This window comes from Heterodontus francisci, chromosome 12 (assembly GCF_036365525.1).
Source record: "Heterodontus francisci isolate sHetFra1 chromosome 12, sHetFra1.hap1, whole genome shotgun sequence".
Classification (NCBI taxonomy): Eukaryota; Metazoa; Chordata; class Chondrichthyes; order Heterodontiformes; family Heterodontidae; genus Heterodontus; species Heterodontus francisci.
The window spans coordinates 38,354,438-38,373,377 of record NC_090382.1 but is presented as its reverse complement, the minus strand read 5'-3'; the positions used below and the strand labels follow the sequence as shown (position 1 = coordinate 38,373,377).

Below are 18,940 nucleotides of genomic sequence, written 5' to 3'. Positions count from 1 at the left end.
CATACGAGGGGAATATGGGGGTCATGAGGGGTGGATAGGGCATGGTGTTTGAGAAATTTCCAAGCCTGTTTGTGAAGAAGACACTGAGACTAGGATGCTTTGGTGTAGATTGTTTATTGCTTGTCACAGAGCTTACTTCTGCTCTCCAAACAACACCACCAACCAGTGTTGGCTGGTTCTTATTTATATATACATACTTGAATACAATTAACTAATTAGCACCCGACACCTGCTCACCCTATCATCTTGAACTATCATCCATTAACAGAACTTCAGACCCTAACAGATTCCCCCTTTTTTCTTTAAATTAAATACAAATAAATATATAAGAAAAAAAACACAAATAATGACACATTTTTCTTTACATTATTTATCATTAACTTTCAATAGCACCAGCCATTAACATGCCGTATATTCCCCCCTTTATAAAAAACTTGTTTAAAGAAAAAGCAATCTCATCATTAAAATAAAATGTCCACGTTCTCCTAACTTATAACACAAGACGGCCCACTTCGAGGACATCCAACAATTTTTTCGAACAAGCACCTCTCTTAGTAAAACAATCCAACAACTGCTGACTCGTGTCAACCCATGTTGTTTTGGAAATTTCTTTTCTTTCCAACATTTCTTTTAAGCTTGCGAAATCAATCCTCAACCTCTTTTCTGCGACACTTTCTGTCGAATGGACATTGTCCCAGAGAGAATTCTAGCATGTAGCATTCTACAGGAAAACTCTTCACTGATTGCCCCTTATACAAGAGTTCCTTTAAAATACTCGATAAATACATACACATATCTATCGCTTCTATCAGTGTAAGTGTCTCAGCAGCTAAGGTGCTTTTAACTATCCTCTTTATTTTCTTCGATTCCCAGGTGAACTGACAATATTCATCATTTCTTCCCACCAAAAATATAATGAACCCTGCTGCTTTGAATAACCATCGGGAAGATTAGCACATGAGACGTCGCTAAAAATGACCAATTTCATCTTTTCTGGATCACTCAATGCTGGAAACTTAAGTGTACATTTATTAAAACTCAATCTCTTCAATGTCTTATTTGCTTTCAGCACTTCCCCAACAGTAACATGTTTCAGCATGGTGCTCAATTCTAATAATCATAGCAAGCATCTGGCCTAGTTAGTGTGCACAACCAGTTCAACTGCCTGATTAAGCTCCTTGACTGGTCTACTTCTTCCTTGGTTGCAGAGTCTTCCTTTTGAGAGGATCTGGCCTGATTTATTGGGATCCTATTTAACATGCTCTATGTAAGACTGTTGATTTAGGGTTGCTCCCAACTTAGTCTACCTAACATTCAACCCTTTATATTTAAAAAACTCCAGAAACCTGACTTCCAATTTTAAATTCCTGCAGTTTTATCTGCCACAAATGCCTCAAATCCTCCTCACAGAAAATCGTCCACATGCATCAAGAAAACATCTGCTAGTTTTTCTTCATAGTACCAATAAAACATTGCCGGATCCATCTTTAGTTGAATACAACCAGCTTTTAATAGGGCGGACATAACTGAAAAATACCACACCCTGGATGCATCATTTAGCCCATAAACACACTTGCTTAGCTTCCATAATTTCCCTTCTTTATCTCCAACTTCTTTTGGTGGCTTTAAAAAGACCTCCCTTTGAAATTTCTCCCCTTGCAAAAATGCTGCTTTGATGTCAATGGACTTAGATTCCCACGAGTGTGTTGCTAAAAGGGCTGGGAAAATCCTCAATCTTGCTTTTCCTGCTGTTGGGGAGGCCAGTCTAACTTCCCAGTCACCTAGTCATTCCTCAAATCCCCGAGCTACAAGTCTGGCCTTCGCTTTATATGTACCATCGGGAAGTACTTTCTCTGTACAGATCCATCTATGGGACAATGCTGGTTGTCCTCTATCTGGCACCTCCATATATAAGCCAAACTCTCTCCAACTGTCAAGCTCTTTTTGCTTGGCATCCTGTATCAATTTACCATCTAACTTGTTAGTAGCCACTAGAGCTTCTCTATCGTAAGGGCTTCTACTTCTTGTGGCGCCCCTCGCCTGCTCTCTGGTCCTTGCTGTTGTGAAACCACGTCCTCCCTCGTGTTCCTATCCCTTTCTGGACTGCTACTACTCGATCTGTCCCTCCTACAACCAGACTTCCTTTCACAAGTTCGTGACCTTTTCCATTCAGGCCCACTGTCTGAACTTATACTATATTTTCTAGCCTTCCATATTTTCACATCCTTCTGTCAATTTACAGGTCTGATATCCTGTCCCTTGTCTTGCACATTCAGCCAATGTTTGTATTTCCCTGTGGCCTTTCCTGCCCTTCCTATAATGGTGGCTTCCCTCCAATCACTAGTCCTTTCTGGCATATATGTCGCTCTAGTCCCAACTTTCGGTAGTTGACCTTTGGGCCTTATCTGGATCTTCACTATCACTTGGTCCACTCTCAGTCAGCTCATTATCTGTTACAATCTGTTGTCCGCAAAGGTCTGACATATGTACATGCGAAGTACATGATGCATCATCAGTGTCCATCATTTGTTCAGATTCTGTCAATGTAGAATCAGTGCCAATAAGCTGCAAGGAATGTACTCGAACGGTTTGGTTGCCATGTTGCAAAATCACTGTTTTGCCATCAGTGCCTATAACTTTTCCTGGGCCTCTCCATTCTTTCTGCCCTTCTCTTTTGTAATACACCATATCCCCAGAATCAAAATTCTTTTCTAGTGGCCTGATCTGATACCTCAAAGCTCTCCTGATGTTTTTCTGAAACCTCCGCCTTAGTAAGTGCTCTTCATCCTGCATGCATGGCATTCAAATGTTCCACAAAAATTGAACTAATTGTAGTCCCCTCTAAAGCTGGGGGATGATCCCACATTACTGAAGGTATTTTCGGATTCCTGCCATAAACTAATTGATAGGGGCTGTAGCCCCCAACCATCTGAAGTGTATTTTTCGCATGTATTGCCCACGCCAGAGCAGTCGTCAATTTGCAATTTGGCTGGTCTGTTAAAATTTTTCGGAGCATTTCGTCAATCACAGTGTGATTGCTCTCACAAATCCCATTACTAAAAGGACTTTCTGCTGTTGTGTGCATTGCTACAATATTCATATTTTCACACATACTCCTGAACTCATCATTGGCAAATTCTCCTCGATTGTCAGTTAGAAACCTAGCCGGTGCTCCCAGTCCTGTTCCTATCCACCATCCATTTTCTTGTCCACTATTACTTTTTTTTAAATTATAAATTACCGTCGACATACTGAATCTTGTCGTCACATCTATAAAGTGTAGAATAAATTTTTTTTTTCTTTATTCCATACCTTCAAGTCCATCACTACAGTTTCATTGAAGTCCCTTGCTAATGGGAGACTCACTATGGGAAGCAATGACATCCTCCTGTATTTTTTTTTTAACAGATATCACATTTTCCACTGTTATCTTCAATAAGTTTAGTGTAATAGTCATCTATTACCCCTGCATCTTTCAACAGAATCTTCAACCTATTTATAATAGGATGTGCAAACTGTCCACGTAGTTTTGAAATAATTTGCCTTTTCTCTTTGAAATCCCTACCCCCGATGCCATTACTACTTCTTTAACATCCTGCTCAGAGATGTTTAGTCTCGCGAAAAGAATACAATAATGTCCCGACTGTGTAAACTGCAAAGCTACAGATTTCCATATCCAATTTCATCCGAGCTTTTTTATAGATGGTTTACTTAACAGCAAGCGTCTATCACTGGATACTACATCCATACTAATAAAATGGTTTATCCCTGTTATTTTACACGGAATTATCACTCTTTTTAGAATTTCAATGCGTTGTCATCCCCAAACCTGAAACAGGTAGAACTGTCATATTCTTTGACCTTATTTCAGTCTTTCTTCCTTAAAGAATCCATGTAACAGCTTAACCAGTCCACTCCACATACTGTGTACATACACCCACTGTCTAGTACTGCACAATTGAACGAATCTGTGACTAGGACACTCATTACCAGACTGAAGCTTCTCGTGATCAGTACAATTCCTTCTGATTGGTCAGTAGCATCATCCTCACCTTCCACGTCATGTGTCATCTCAAAAACCGTTATTCCTTTTTGGACAATGTAACGCACAGTGATACTTTGACTCATTTCGGAAACACATGTCGACCACCCATTGGTTATTCCTGGGGTTCATCCTTCTGCCATAATTGCCCAATTCCTGCCGTCTGTTGTAGCTGCCGAAACGGTCTCTATCCTCATTCATTTTGTGCGTGTTTCTCCTTTTGTACTGACGCCTGGGCCCCAAACTTGAACAGCCTCGAAATGCTGCCAGTATTGTATCCTCCACCTTCGATGTCACTTCTAAAGAGCCCAGCTGTGCCATGAAATCAACCGGAAAGGAATGTTTCCCAATACCTTATCTTTTTTATTGAATCTAACACCGGTTAATACCAAGAGCCTGTCCATGTTTGATATCCTAGCACAATCCAACAATTTGAAGGCAAGTACTGAACTAGGAATTTCCAAGCAGACTCACTGCAACCTTGTATATAATTGGTTAAACTCCGTAATATATTCTTATATGGAAGAACCATCCATTTTTCAAAATTTATCAAAGTCTGACCACGCCTCACAGGCACTCAATAAGTCAACTTTCATATAATTTTTATCCATAAATTTCAAGAGTTTGTCCAAACCTTCCTCATCATCCAAATGATGAGCTGCTAGCTCTGAGAACACTTTGTCCCTGATCTTGCTTCTGGTGGGAAGTGAAAGTGCAAGGGCCATTCCTTGCTTCCTTTAAGGTAAAGCCATAACCCTTGTCCATACATCAACTTCATTATTCCATTGATTGTAAGGTTCAGCTTCACTAAACAGTGGTGAAATATCATATCCCAACACCTCACATTTTGGTTTCAGTCATCTTTCTTAAAAAAAACTCCAAATACAGCTTTCTCAAAAAAGACTCCAATTCTAATCACCTGTCTGAAAAGAAATCTTAGTCTCCAATCTTCACTTTCAGGCAACCATCCTCTGCTACCAATGTTAGAGAAATCTTCAAGCCTGTTCGTGAAGAAGACACTGAGACTAGGATGCTTTGGTGTAGATTGTTTATTGCTTGTCACAGAGCTTACTTCTGCTCTCCAAATACCACCACCAACCAGTGGTGGCTGGCTGTTCTTTATATATACACACTTGAATACAATTAACTCATTAACACCCAACACCTGTTCACCCTATTATCTTGAATTACCAGGTATTTATCATCCATTAACAGAAGTTCAGACCCTAAAACATGGGAGGGTTGAGGGGGCAGCGTGAGAGGAGGGAGAAGGGGGCGGCATGAGGAAAACAGCTTGGGGTAATGGGATGGCATTGGTTGGAGGGAGGGGAACAGTATGGGAGGGAGGATGGTGGGTGTGGCATTGGAGGGAAGATGGGGATGGGATGGCTTTGGAGGGATGGAATGGGGATGGGAATGACATAGGAAGAAGGGTGAGATGGGGGGGATGTGACAGGATGATATGAGAGGGATGAAAGGAATGTGATGGGTATGGCATGAGAGGGATGGCCTGGAGAAGATGGAAAGGCGTGGGATGAGGATTTAAAGAACGGAGTGTGTGTTGCCAATGCAGCCAGTGCACGTGCAAGCTCTGCACACGCTTTAAGCGATCGCCAGCATCGTCCGAGTGTGGCCGCAAATTTGCCAGCTTGCCAGGATGAATTCATGCATGCACACGTTGATGTCAGCACAACCGCAGCGTCATCACCTGCCTTCATGAGATGCACCCACATCTGCACATGCTTATTTCATATCATCACACACCATGATGTCATCACGCGCTGTGATGCAACCATGCATGAACAGAACGACATTGGTCTCTGATACCAGGGCGCGAGTTTTGGAAAGCGGTCACAGCCGTGGGGGTGAGCAGAGGGAGAAGAAATGAGTCCAGTGGAGGGAGTCAGTGGGAGGGAGAAGCGGTGAGTCCAGTGGAGGGAGTGAGTGGGAGGGAGAAGCGGTGAGTCCAGTGGGAGGGAGTGAGTGAGAGGGAGAAGCGGTGAGTCCAGTGGGAGGGAATGAGTGGGAGGGAGAAGCAGTGAGTCCAGTGGGAGGGAGTGAGTGGGAGGGAGAAGCGGTGAGTCCAGTGGGAGGGAGTGAGTGGGAGGGAGCAGTGAGTCCAGTGGGAGGGAGTGAGTGGAGGGAGAAGCGGTGAGTCCAGTGGAGGGAGTGAGTGGGAGGGAGAAGCGGTGAATCCAGTGGGAGGGAGTGAGTGGAGGAAGAAGTGGTGAGTCCAGTGGGAGGGAGTGAGCGGAGGGAGAAGCGGTGAGTCCAGTGGGAGGGAGTGAGTGGGAGGGAGAAGCGGTGAGTCCAGTGGGAGGGAGAAGCGGTGAGTCCAGTGGGAGGGAGTGAGTGGAGGGAGAAGCGTTGAGTCCAGTGGGAGGGAGAAGCGGTGGGTCCAGTGGGAGGGAGTGAGTGGAGGGAGAAGCGGTGAGTCCAGTGGGAGGGAGTGAGTGGGAGGGAGAAGCGGTGAGTCCAGTGGGAGGGAATGAGTGGGAGGGAGGAACGGTGAGTCCAGTGGGAGGCAGTGAGCGGGGGGGTGGGGGGGGGGGGAGAAGCAGTGAATCCACTGGGAGGGAGTGAGTGGGGGAGAGAAGCGGTGAATCCAGTGGGAGGGAGTGAGCGGGGGCGAGAAGCGGTGAGTCCAGTGGGAGGGAGTGAGTGGGAGGGAGAAGCGGTGAGTCCAGTGGGAGGGAATGAGTGGGAGGGAGGAACGGTGAGTCCAGTGGGAGGGAGTGAGCGGGGGGTGGGGGGGGGAGAAGCAGTGAATCCACTGGGAGGGAGTGAGTGGGGGAGAGAAGCGGTGAATCCAGTGGGAGGGAGTGAGCGGGGGCGAGAAGCAGTTGAGTCCAGTGGGAGGGAGTGAGTGGGAGGGAGAAGCGGTGAGTCCAGTGGGAGGGAGTGAGCGGGGGCGAGAAGCAGTGAGTCCAGTGGGAGGGAGTGAGTGGGAGGGAGAAGCGGTGAGTCCAGTGGGAGGGAGTGAGTGGGGGGGAGAAGCAGTGAGTCCAGCGGGAGGGAGTGAGTGGGAGGGAGAAGCAGTGAGTCCAGCGGGAGGGAGTGAGTGGGAGGGAGAAGCGGTGAGTCCAGTGGGAGGGAGTGAGTGGGGGGGGAGAAGCAGTGAGTCCAGCGGGAGGGAGTGAGTGGGAGGGAGAAGCAGTGAGTCCAGCGGGAGGGAGTGGGGGAAAAGCGGCCATTGAGTGGGGAGGGAGTACATGCACACCGAGTGAAATTTGCCAATGTAGAGTTTATTAGCTTTTGTGTGTATGATTGAGCAGCGCCATCTTTATTACAGACAGCTTCCTGAGACATCGCTAACAATGGCGTTTCAGCCAATGATTTTTGCACATGTGCGACTACTGTGCCCTCTAGTGGCAGCATTGTGAAGAAACGCGATCTTCAATATTTACTGTACGTAATGTGAGAAACCAGAACAAGGAATACAGACTGATCCACCATCTAGATCTTTTAAATGTCATCTTCTTTGTTGTGGAAGTTATTACTGTTACTGAGACCACATTCAAGCTATGCTATATGTGTATGAATTATTCTCTCCCACCTTATTGTGCTGTGAGAAGGGGTACAGGTAACAGGGAGATTTATATGTCCTTCAAAAGCTGTGGAAGGGTCTTCACTCCAGGTGGCTGCTCTGTATCAATGTCAGGATATGGAACGTACACACCCTGGTTGTGAAATTCCTCTTGTAATGAAAATTTGGGAGAAAATCCATTTTCCATTAATGACCCACAAATTAAATCATGGGGTAGACAGCTTTAAAATGTGTGATTTTTGAGAATATAATTTCATTAGCACTGTGTCTAATTACAGGGAAAAACTGGCATTTTCCGTTTAATAGAAAGAAAAAAAAAAATCAAGGAATGTTACCCTCACAGTGGGCATTTCCTAATCAGATCTGCTGGACCTTGCTGACTTAGGAAGTCTGAATAAAAAGATTTGAAAATTGGGGCTGCTTTCATTTGAACAGAGTGAAGTTAAGGGGATATTTGTCTGAAGGAAAGGGTAGAGTAGATAGGAACAGACCCTTTCAGTGATTAAGGGGTCTCGAACAAGGGGCTATTAGATAGAACATTAAATGTAAGAGATTAGCAGAGACCTGCAAAACATTTGCGGTGAAATTAATATCCTTACTGCAACAGTACGTCTTTAAAGGTCGCATTTGTTGACAATGACGTCAGAATGCATGATGACATCATGGTGCGTGATGCTTGAATATGAGCATGTGCAAATGTGGATGAATCCCATGCCGGCTCACAATGGCGTTGCGGCCATGCTGACCTAAACATGAGCATGCGCGAATTGATCTTGGCAAGCTGGCAAATTTTCGGATGGGCTCGGATGATGTCACCAAAAGCTTATCGCATGCAGGGAGTTTGCACGTGTGCTGGCTGTGTTGGCAATACACACTCAAGCAACATCTTGATTTTAAAATTATCATCCTTGTTTTCAAATCCCACTATGCCCATCCCTATCTCTGTAATCTCCTCCAGACCCACAACCCTCCAAGATATCTAAGTCTGGCCTCTTGTGCGTCCCTGATTTTAATCGCTCCACCACTGGCGGCTGTGCCTTCAATTGCCTAGGCCCCAAGCTCCAGAATACACTTCCTACTCCTCTCTATCTCGCTTTCCTCCTTTAAGATGCGCCTTAAAATCTACCTCTATGACCAAGCTTTTGGTCATCTGACCTAATATCTCCTTTTGTGGCTCGGTGTCATATTTTGTTTTATAATACACCTGTAACGCACCTTGGGACATTTTATTACATTTTTAAAGGCACGATATAGTTGTTGTTGTTGTTGTTGTCTACCACCTGTGCATTACCTAATTTAAAAAACTAGACAGAACCATTTTCCAGTTATATTGATGTATAATAGTCAGCTTTGTAGTAAATCAAAAAAATTATCGACATAAGCTTTTAAAACATGCTTATTAGTGTCCTTGTACCAATAAAAGCTTAACTTTGGAGCTTCCTTGAAGGCCCAAAAATGAGCGATTAATAATGGGGATGTGGCTAGTTTTCTGCGCAGGAACAGGATTCCACGGCTATGCTTTTTAATCCAGTGCAACTGATTGCAGAAATTCCAGTTGCGTGTATTTTGCGCTGCTTTGGGCGATTTTGGGCAAATTTCTCAAAAAAAAGTGCACAGGTTTTCTAAAATAATCATACAGATTTACAATTAATTTCTTCAAATTTTTCTATTAAGCTTTATAAATCCCCACATGTAGTATTTTCTACAATGGAATTGCCTTTTAAGACAGTCTAAATCGTCTAGCGGTGAACTGACACAGCATAAATGTTGAAAGACTGATTTGTTGCAACATAGATGTTACAACACTTACAATAAAGAGGTTCCAACATTTTAGATTAGCTTGGACTTGTAATAGGATGTTTAATATTTAATGTAAACTTACATTTTCTTGAGAAAAGCTGCTGGTCTCATCAGGAGAGGTTGTAAAATTAGATTTCACATTTCCTGCAATACCCGCTGATCCAGCTGATATTTCAAGTAATGTATAAGCTGTGAAAAATAAAGCATAGCATTGAAGTAATACTCCACAGCGAAACTCCACAACTTCCCCATTGTCAAATTTATTGTGTAAGACACATCCTAAAAATAATTTTAAAACATAAATAGAAATATTTTATAGCGTGTCATGTCGGCCCCCACCTGCCAAGATTGAGGCACACATTATTTTGCCACATGAACGTTAAAATTTAAAATTGCAAGCCCCTAACTGGAAAGAGATTTGCATAGTACAAGACAGTGTTGGAACAAGGGACCCAGTCCTTGCTTCCCAATACACAGAAGAAGTGGTCAGACCAGTTTAGTCACATGACTGACTGTTGGTGTTTTTTGAATTTGAACTTCCAACAGGGAATTTGAAATCAGAAAGCTCTCATCTCACTCTCATCAGCTTCGGAAACCATTGTAGACACATGAACCCCAAGAGAGAAAAGTCCCCTACAGTAAACAAGGTTTAAGAATAATACTGGGGCCCAACAAAAAGCAAGACTATTTACTAAAGGACTACAGTGAGCTCGAAGCACAGTAAACAAGAAACTCTTCTGATATTGCCTCAAACCTCTCTATTTTACTTTTCTTCTCTTTTCTGTCTCTATTTGCATGTGTGTATCGCGTATGCATGCTAGCGTGCGTTGCAGAGTGTATCTGTAGACGTTAACCAAATTAGAGTTTAAGGTTTAATAAATTTCAATTTTCTTCTTTAAACCTAAGAAAACCTGTATGTGCTCATTTCTTTTTCTTATAATTGGAAAGTGGTGAACAAGGATTCACCAAAGAGGAAGCTCAAAACACAGTGTGTTTAAAATTAAACTGTTACAATAAACCAGGTAAGGACAGTAAAAGACCCCTAGACACTTTTCTCATCTTGTTGTACCAGAAATTTGGGTGCTAGCGTCTGGAATTTTACCCACAGACAAACAAGAGAAATTGGAAGTGGGAAGCCAAATTATTCCCAATCAAAAAAGAGCAAGATTAATACAGGTTTTCTTGTGGTTGTGTGTGATTGAATACTAACATGTCTGCAAATGAAGCGAGTAGCTTTAACTTGGGATAAGTTAAAAGCACTGTCTATGGAGGAGTTGAGGAAAATGACTGAGCAGTGTGGGATCACTGTACATGGCAAGGCTAGGAAGTCTGAACTCCGAAGGCTAGTGGCCAACCATTTTTCCCTTGAATCTGAAGAAGGGGAAGCAGTGTTAGAAACAGAACCTGACAGGGTATTGTTAGCAATGATACAACTGGAACAAAGGAAACTTGAATTTGAGGAAAGAGAGAGGGAGAAAAAAAGAGCCTTCCAGATGGAACGTGAAGAAAAACAAAGACAGGAGAAGAAACGAGTGAGAGAGGAGAGAGAGAGAGAGGGAGAAAGAATATTCTGGAACGAATGTGAAGAGAGAGAGTTGAAGCAGCTTGACTTAACTAGGGGGTGACAGAGTAACCCCAGTGAAAGCACGGCCAATATGGAGGAGCACAATTCAGGACTAGGTATGAAATTGCTAATAATCGCTCACTTAATTCCAAAATTCAATGAGGAAGATGTGGAAGCGTTTTTTGTGTCTTTTGAGAAACTGGCAAGGCAGCTAAAATGACCAGCTGAAACCTGATCCCTTTTAATGCAAAGCAAACTAACTGGAAAAGCCCATGAAGTTTATTCCTTGTTGCCAGATGAGAGTTCATCAAATTATGAACGGACCAAAAATGCTATCCTCGGGGCATATGAATTAGTACCGGAAGCCTATCGCCAAAAGTTTAGAACCCTCAAAAACCAAGCCAAACAAACTTATCTGGAGTTTGAAAGAAGTAAGCAGCTGGCTTTTGACCAGTGGCTGAGGGCTTTAAAAATACAGCTCAGCTATGAGACTCTCAGAGAAGTAATCCTATTAGAGGAATTTAAAAACTCTCTCCCACTCTCAATAAAGACCCATGTAGAGGAGCAGCGGGTTCAGGGAGCCCAGCAAGCGGCAGTTCTGGCCAATGAGTTTGCTTTAATTTATAAGTCGGTTTCCCAGGGAAGAACCTTTTCTAATCACATCCACAAATCCAAAAAGGTCAAAGGATGGAAAGGTGATATCTGCCCAGACATTCCTGGAAGAGGAAGGAAAGCAGGAGACAAGGGGACCCTCCTCCAGCCAAAAACGAAGTTGCTGTGAGCAAGAGTGAGACCCGGAGACCTGTGTGCTTTTATTGTAGTAAGGCAGGGCATTTAAAAGCTGACTGCTAGAAACTAAAGGGAAAACCAATAGGGATAGTGAGGGCACACCCGCTCAGTGCAGACGGGACCCTGATGGAAAGCACAGAGCAAGCGGTAGCTTTAACTACAGGAAGAGTGCAACCCCGGAAGCTTACTAAGGCCAGTGCAGGAAAAGTTAATAGGATTCTTGAAGGTTATCAGAATTTTGTGTCTGAAGGGAAAGTAACCCCATACCCCTTGAGTGGGGCAAGCAAGCCCACAGTAATTCTCAGGGACACAGGGGCCACCAGATCCCTTTACTGGGAAAAGGCCTGACCTTTCCCCCAAAGAGTGCAGTGAACACCAAAATGGTGGTGAATGGTATTGGAGGGCAGTGTATGCCAGTACCTGTACACCGGGTGCACCTGGAGTGCGACCTGGTTTCGGGACCGGTGACTGTAGGGATTATCCCTAGTTTGCCTGTGAACCATGTTGACCTGCTCCTAGATAATGATCTGGCTTGGGTGAAGGTGGTAGCCCATCCCCCCACCCCCACCCACCCCCCACCCAGTAGTGAAATAAAGACGGCAGGAGGTCAGAGAGACAGGATGGTGGCAGGAGATGGTCCCCTGCAGCGTCCCTGAAGATGTAACGGGTCAGGCCATTATCAAACCAGCTCCCCCAGAGGAGTATGCATTGATATTGCAGGCAAATGACCATGAGATCTGCCTGTCCGACACTTCTTTGGGAAGTTAGGAGACCCAGGGAATGAATTAAATGGATTTTCCCTGGCTGAGGCTCAGTGAGCTCACCCAGTATTGCGGGAATTAGCACAGGTTGACCAGTCTGAAAGTGAAGCAGAGGGAGTCCCTGATTGCTACTTTTTAAAGAATCAGGTACGGTTGAGGAAATGGACTTCTCCTCACAGACCTGAGAGCAAGGAGAGGACAGGGGACAGGCAGGCATACGGCAGTCAAAAATTTAAAAAGAGGAGGAGAAAAAGTGACCAAGAGGGCAGGTTAAAGGAGGTCCAGCAAGAATCCTGGATGAAAAGCCCTACTGTCTGGTCAACCAACCCCGAAAAATATGAAAAGTTAGACCTCACATCTTCCTATATAAATGCAGACTCTAGAAGCACCCCACCAGAGTTGCTAACAGCATCTACAGGAACCTGCAGAGTCAAAGAAAGACCTCTAGGGGGCACAGAAACCGTGAGGGTGATGCCTCACCTAGTCGAAGTGCCTCAGGAGATAGCCAGATCTGCACAAATACCTACAGGTAGGAGTGTCCCAGAGAACAAAGGGGAGAATAACAAAGAATCTTCCCCTAGTCTCAAATCCCAGCACCTCCTTCCCCACACTGACATTCAAAGCACTGACCAGTCCGTTCATGGAGTCATGGTCCAGTGATGGAGCCTCATATTTCCACAGCTAAACCTTAGAAATCAGCCAGGAGGCCAAGAATCTTGTGTAAATTTAAAAAGAAAATTAACTCCATTTTATTATAAACTGCAAACCCACTCTCAAGAATAAGAACATTGTTGAGCATTATTCTAAGATATTCTTTAACAGCTATGTGATAGCAAGAATAACCATAGAACATATCCACCAAAAATGCTATGCTTGGCTGAAGATCTTTATATAATGGAAGATAACAGGAAGGAATCCTTTAAGCGGGATAACACTATCAACTATGCCAATACAAGCTCAAACATATTCAGAATGAGCTCTGATCAAATCAATCCACTTAACATATTGCTTTGTAATCCAGTCCAAAATCATTTCAGTTGATTGTACGGTGAGGAAAGGTTAACCATGTACAATGAAATCCCTCTTAAGAAGCATTGATTTTATCCTTGTGGATTATGGACAGTATTATTTTGTCATGATGATACTAGTGAGGGAATGACAATTTTCATTAGTCATAAATTCTGACTCAAATTCTGTCAGCACGTCTGAGTAACTGATGAACTGCAAAAGCCATCAATGCAAGCCCAATCATACCTTCACCCAAAATCCACACGTGTTCTTTTATAAGCAAATTCGTACAATTAGTTTTTTAAAATAATTTTCAGTTACTTCAAAAGTATTTTATTTGCTTGTTTAGGAATGTGCCGAAGATGTGAAAGGCATAAGAAAGTTTTATTTTTTATTTTGTAATGATTGGAAGCTATAAATCAGTCATGGAGAATAGCTGCACATGGCTGTAACTTTGAACTGTAGTCAGTTTAAGCTGTAAAATTGGGATATGTTTAGTGGATGAACACATAAATACATAAACACACACAATAATAGTAGTATTTCACTCACACTGTAGGTAGAAGGGGAACAATGGGCTGAATTTTACTGGCCCCTTGATGCCGCGGTTCGCGGCGCAGGGGCTGGTAGAATGCAGCGGGGAGAGGCCCGCCATGACCCGCGACGCGAGAAGAGCCCGTCGCATATTACCGGCGGCAGGGGACCTCGGTACGGACCCCCACCACCTGGCGGTGGGGCCTTTCATCTTAATATTCAAATTGACAATAAAGAGATGTAAATGAACTTACCGGCAGGCGGCGGCTGTCCCATGCCGATTTTACGGCCGCCATTCGTACCCTGTGCGCCTTCGAAGCTCTGTACAGAGTTCCGAGGCGAGATCTTGGTGGGGAGGGGGGAGGAATAGAATTTTCAGGGCGGGAAGGGTGGAGGAGCGGGGAAAACGATCTTTACTGGCTAGTGGGATGGTGGGAAGGGGTTGAGGGTCAAAGGGAACACATTTTGAGGGGGGAAGTTCAGAATACTATTAAAGGTTTATTATGGGAGAAGAGTGCGATTAATGTATAATCTACCCATTCGGTGGGGGGGGGGTGGGAGAAGTGAAATAATGTTTGAAATGACATGTTATAGTTATATCCCAGAGATCAGGACCTTTAAGTTTTAAAATTCAACTGAAGGGCTTAAAGCCTGGCTTAAAGCGAGACGCCAGACGCTGTTGCCGGGGATGCGGTGGCCGCCCCCTTACATCATCGGGGGCAGCTGCTCCGCCCCTCTATTTAAATGAGCCCCCACTCATATACACGAGATGCACGCCGCTTCTAGAGCGCGCCAACATAAAATTCAGCCCCATGTGTGGGATTTCCCCACAAAAGTCAGTACTTACAGTGTGAATGAAGCAATAGCATAAGATTTAGTGTGCATGTTCCAGCTACAAAAAAATGTGATAACATCCAATCCTTTTGTTAAGTTAGTTTGAGAAAACTGGAGAAATGTGACACTCTGGTGGAGCTGTGACATTCTCCTGAGGTCCCCAACATGACAGATGCCAGTCTTCAGCTAATCTGATGCACTCCAAGTGATATCAAGAAACAACTGAAGGTACTGGATACTGCAAAGGCTATGGGGCCTGACAACACTCTGGCAACAGTACTGAGACCTGTGCTCCAGAATTTGCCACACCCCAAGCCAAGCTGTTCCAGTACAGCTACAACACTGGCATCTACCCAGCAATGTGGAAAATTGCCCAAGTATGTCCCGTGCACAAAACGCAGGACAATTCCAACTGGGCCAATTACCGTCCCATCAGTCTACTCCTGATTATCAGCAAAGTGATGGAAGGGATCATCGACAGTGCTATCAAGTTGCACATGCTCAGAAATAACCTGCTCAGTGACGCTCAGTTTGAGTTCCACCAGGGCCACTCAGCTCCTGACCTCATTACAGCCTTAGTCCAAACATGAGCAAAAGAGCTGAACTCCAGAGGTGAGGTGAGAGTGACTGCTCTTGACATCAAGGCAGCATTTGACCGAGTACGGCATCAAGGTGCCCTAGCAAAACTGGAGTCAACGGGAATCAGGGGAAAACTCTCCATTGGTTGAAGTCATACCTAGCACAAAGGACGATAGTTGTGGTTGTTGGAGGTCAATCATCTCAATCCCATGACATCATTGCAGGAGTTGGTCAGTGTAGTGTCCTAGGCCCAACCATGTTCAGCTGCTTCATGAATGCCATTCCCTCCATTATAAGGGCAGAAGTGGGGATGTTCGCTGATGTTCGCGACGCCTCAGATACTGAAGCAGCCCATGTCCATCTGCAGCAAGACCTGGACAACATCCAAGCTTGGGCTGATAGGTGGCAAGTATAATTCACGCCACACGTGCCAGGCAATTATGATTTCAAACAAGGGAGAATCTAAACATCTCTCCTTGACGCTCAATGCCATTACCATCGCTGAATCCCCCATTGTCAACATCCTGAGGATCACCATTGACCAGAAACTGAACTGGAGCAGAACATAAATGTTGTGGCTACAACAGCAGGTCAGAGGCTGGGAATTCTGCAGAGAGTAACTCACCTCCTGACTCCCCAAAGCCTGTCCATAATCTACAAGGCACAAGTCAGGAGTGTGATGGAATACTCTCCACTTGCCTGGATGGGTGCAGCTCCAACTACACTCAAGAAACTCAACCCCATCCAGGACAAAGCAGTCCGCTTGATTGGCACCCAATCCATCACCTTCAACATTCACTCCCTCCACCGCCGATGCACAGTGGCAGCAGTGTATACCACCTACAAGATGCACTGCAGCAACTCACCAAGGCTCCTTCGACAGCACCTTCCAAACCCGGAACCTCTACCACCTAGCAGGACAAGGGCAGCAGATCCATGGGAACACCACCACCTGCACGTTCAAACTGCTGTCTTATGCGGGCTTTGGTCTTTCCTGTACAGCTACTGTAGTCTCAATATTTCTCCCTGGTACCTCTGTGGCACCACTAACTGGTGAACTACTGTCCACTCCTTGCCCTCAGATCTGTGAGGAGAACTCCATTTCCTCATCATTACCTCACTTTTTAAATAGTAGCAATCAGGAACTCCCTCTGCTTCACTTTCAGACTAGGCAGCCTGTGCTAACTCTCACAATACTGGGTCGGTTTGCTGAGCCTCACCTAGGGAAAATCCATTTAATTCATTCCCTGGGTTTCCTAACTTTCCAAAGAAAGTCTCGGACAGGCAGACCTCATGGTTATTTGCCTGCAGTGTCAATGCAGTCTCCTCTCGGGGAGCTGGTTTGATCATGGCCTGACCCACTATATATTCAGGAACTCTGCAGGAGACTGTCTCCTGCCACGGCCCTATCTCTCTCACTTCCTGTGGTCTTTCTTTCACTGCTGGGGGGCTATCACCTTCACCCCTGCCAGATCATTACCTAGGAGGTCAACCCTGTCCACAGGAAAACTAGGAATAACCCCTACAATTACCAGTCGCGAAACTAGGTCGCACTCCTGTTGCACTTGGTGTACATGTACCGACATACGCTACCCTCTAGTACCGTTCACCACCATTCTGGTGTTCATTACACTATCTGGGGGAATGGTTAGGCCTTTTCCCTGTAAAAGGGATTTGGTGGCCCGTGTCCTTGAGAATCACTATGGGCTTGCTTGCCCTACTCAAGGGTTACTTTCCCTTCAAATAAAAAACCCTGATAACCTTCAGGAATCCTATTAACTTTTCCTGCACTGGCTGTAGTAAGCTTCCTGCAGTTAAAGCCACAGCTTGTTCTGTGTTTTTCATCAGGGTCCCATCTGCACTGAGCAGATGTACCCTGATTAACCCTACCAGTTTCCTCTTTAGTTTCCAGCAGTCAGCTTTTAAATGCCCTGCCTTATTACAATGGAAGCACACAGGTCTCCGGGGGTCTTACTCTTGCTCACAGCACCTTCGTTTTTGGCTGGAGGAGGGCCCCCTGTATCTCTTGCTTTCCTTTCTCTTCCAGGACTGCCTGGGCAGATAACACCTTCCCTCTTTGTCCTTTTCGAATTCGTGGGGGTGATTAGGAAAGGTTCTCCCCTGGGAAATCGACATAAATTAAAGCAAACTCATCGGCTAGAACGGCTGCTTGCCGGGCTCCCTGAACCTATTGCTCCTCGACATGGGTTTTTATTGAGAATGGGAGAGAGTTTTTAAATTCCTCTAACAGGATTACTTCTCTGAGAGTCTCATAGATGAGCAGTATTTTTAAAGCCTTCAGCCACCGGTCAAAAGCTTGCTTTTTTCAAACTCCAGATAAGTTTGATTGGCTTGCTTTTTGAGCAGTAGGCTTCTGGTACTAATTCATATGCCCCGAGGATAGCATTTTTGGTCCGTTCATAATTTGATGAACTCTCATTTAGCATCAGGGGATAAACCTCATGGGCTTTTCCAGTTAGTTTGCTTTGCAGTAAAAGAGACCAGGTCTCAGATGGCCATTTTAGTTGCCTTGCCAGTTTCTCGAAGGACACGAAAATGTTTCCACATCTTCCTTATTGAACTTTGGAATTAGTTGCGCGAGTTTTTGCAATCTTGTACCCAGTCCTGAATTCTGCTCCTCCATATTGACCATGCTTTCACTCGGGTTACTCTGTCGCCCCCTAGATAATGCAAACCATTTCAACTCTCATTCTTCACATTCTTTCCAGAATATTCTTTCTCTCTCTCTCTCTCTCCTGCCTTTCATTTTCTTCACGTTCTTTTTGGAAGACCCTTTCTTTCTCCCTCTCTTTTTCCTCAAATTCAAGTTTCCTTTGTTCCAAGTGTATCTTTGCTAACAATACCCTGTCAGAGTCTGCTTCTAACACTGCTTCTGCTTCTTCAGATTCAAGGGAAAAATGGTTGGCCACTAGCCTTAGGAGTTCAGACTTCCTAGCCTTGCCGCGTACAGTGATCCCACACTGCTCAGCCATTTTTATCAACTCCTCCATAGACAGTGCTTTTAACTTATCCCAAGTTACTTCACCTTGGCTTGGAGAGCTACTCGCTTCAGTTGCAGACATGTTAGTACTCAATCACACACAACCACAAGAAAACCTGTATAGATTTGCTCTTTTTGATTGGGTACAATTTGGCTTCTCACTTCCAATTTCACTCGTTGTCTGTGGGTAAAATCCTGGACTGTAGCACCCAAGTTCTGTTGCAATCAGGTGCGAAAGGTGTCTAGGGGTCGGTTACTATCTTCACCTGGTCTTATTGTAACAGGGTTTAATTTTAAACATACTGTGTTTTGAACTCCCCTTTTTGTGAATCCTTGTTCACAGTTTTCCAATTATAAGACAAGGAAACCAATTCATACAGGCTTTCTGTGGTTTAGCAAAGAAAGATGAAATTTTATTAAAACTTAAATTCTAATACAGTTCACACCCACAGATATACGACACACCCATGCAAGCATGCAC

General features: G+C 44.5%; 1 protein-coding gene across 5 annotated transcripts in view; it reads right to left on the bottom strand.

Annotated features, from left to right (window-relative positions):
• The window catches only part of LOC137375830 (hepatitis A virus cellular receptor 1 homolog), a 57,301-nt gene that overhangs the window by 21,824 nt on the left and 16,537 nt on the right, over positions 1-18,940 (bottom strand). For all 5 annotated transcript variants that reach the window (XM_068043356.1, XM_068043352.1, XM_068043351.1 and 2 more), the window contains exon 4: positions 9,472-9,578. In XM_068043356.1, coding sequence (XP_067899457.1) covers positions 9,472-9,578 — 107 coding nt within the window. The remainder of the gene's footprint in view (positions 1-9,471; positions 9,579-18,940) is intronic.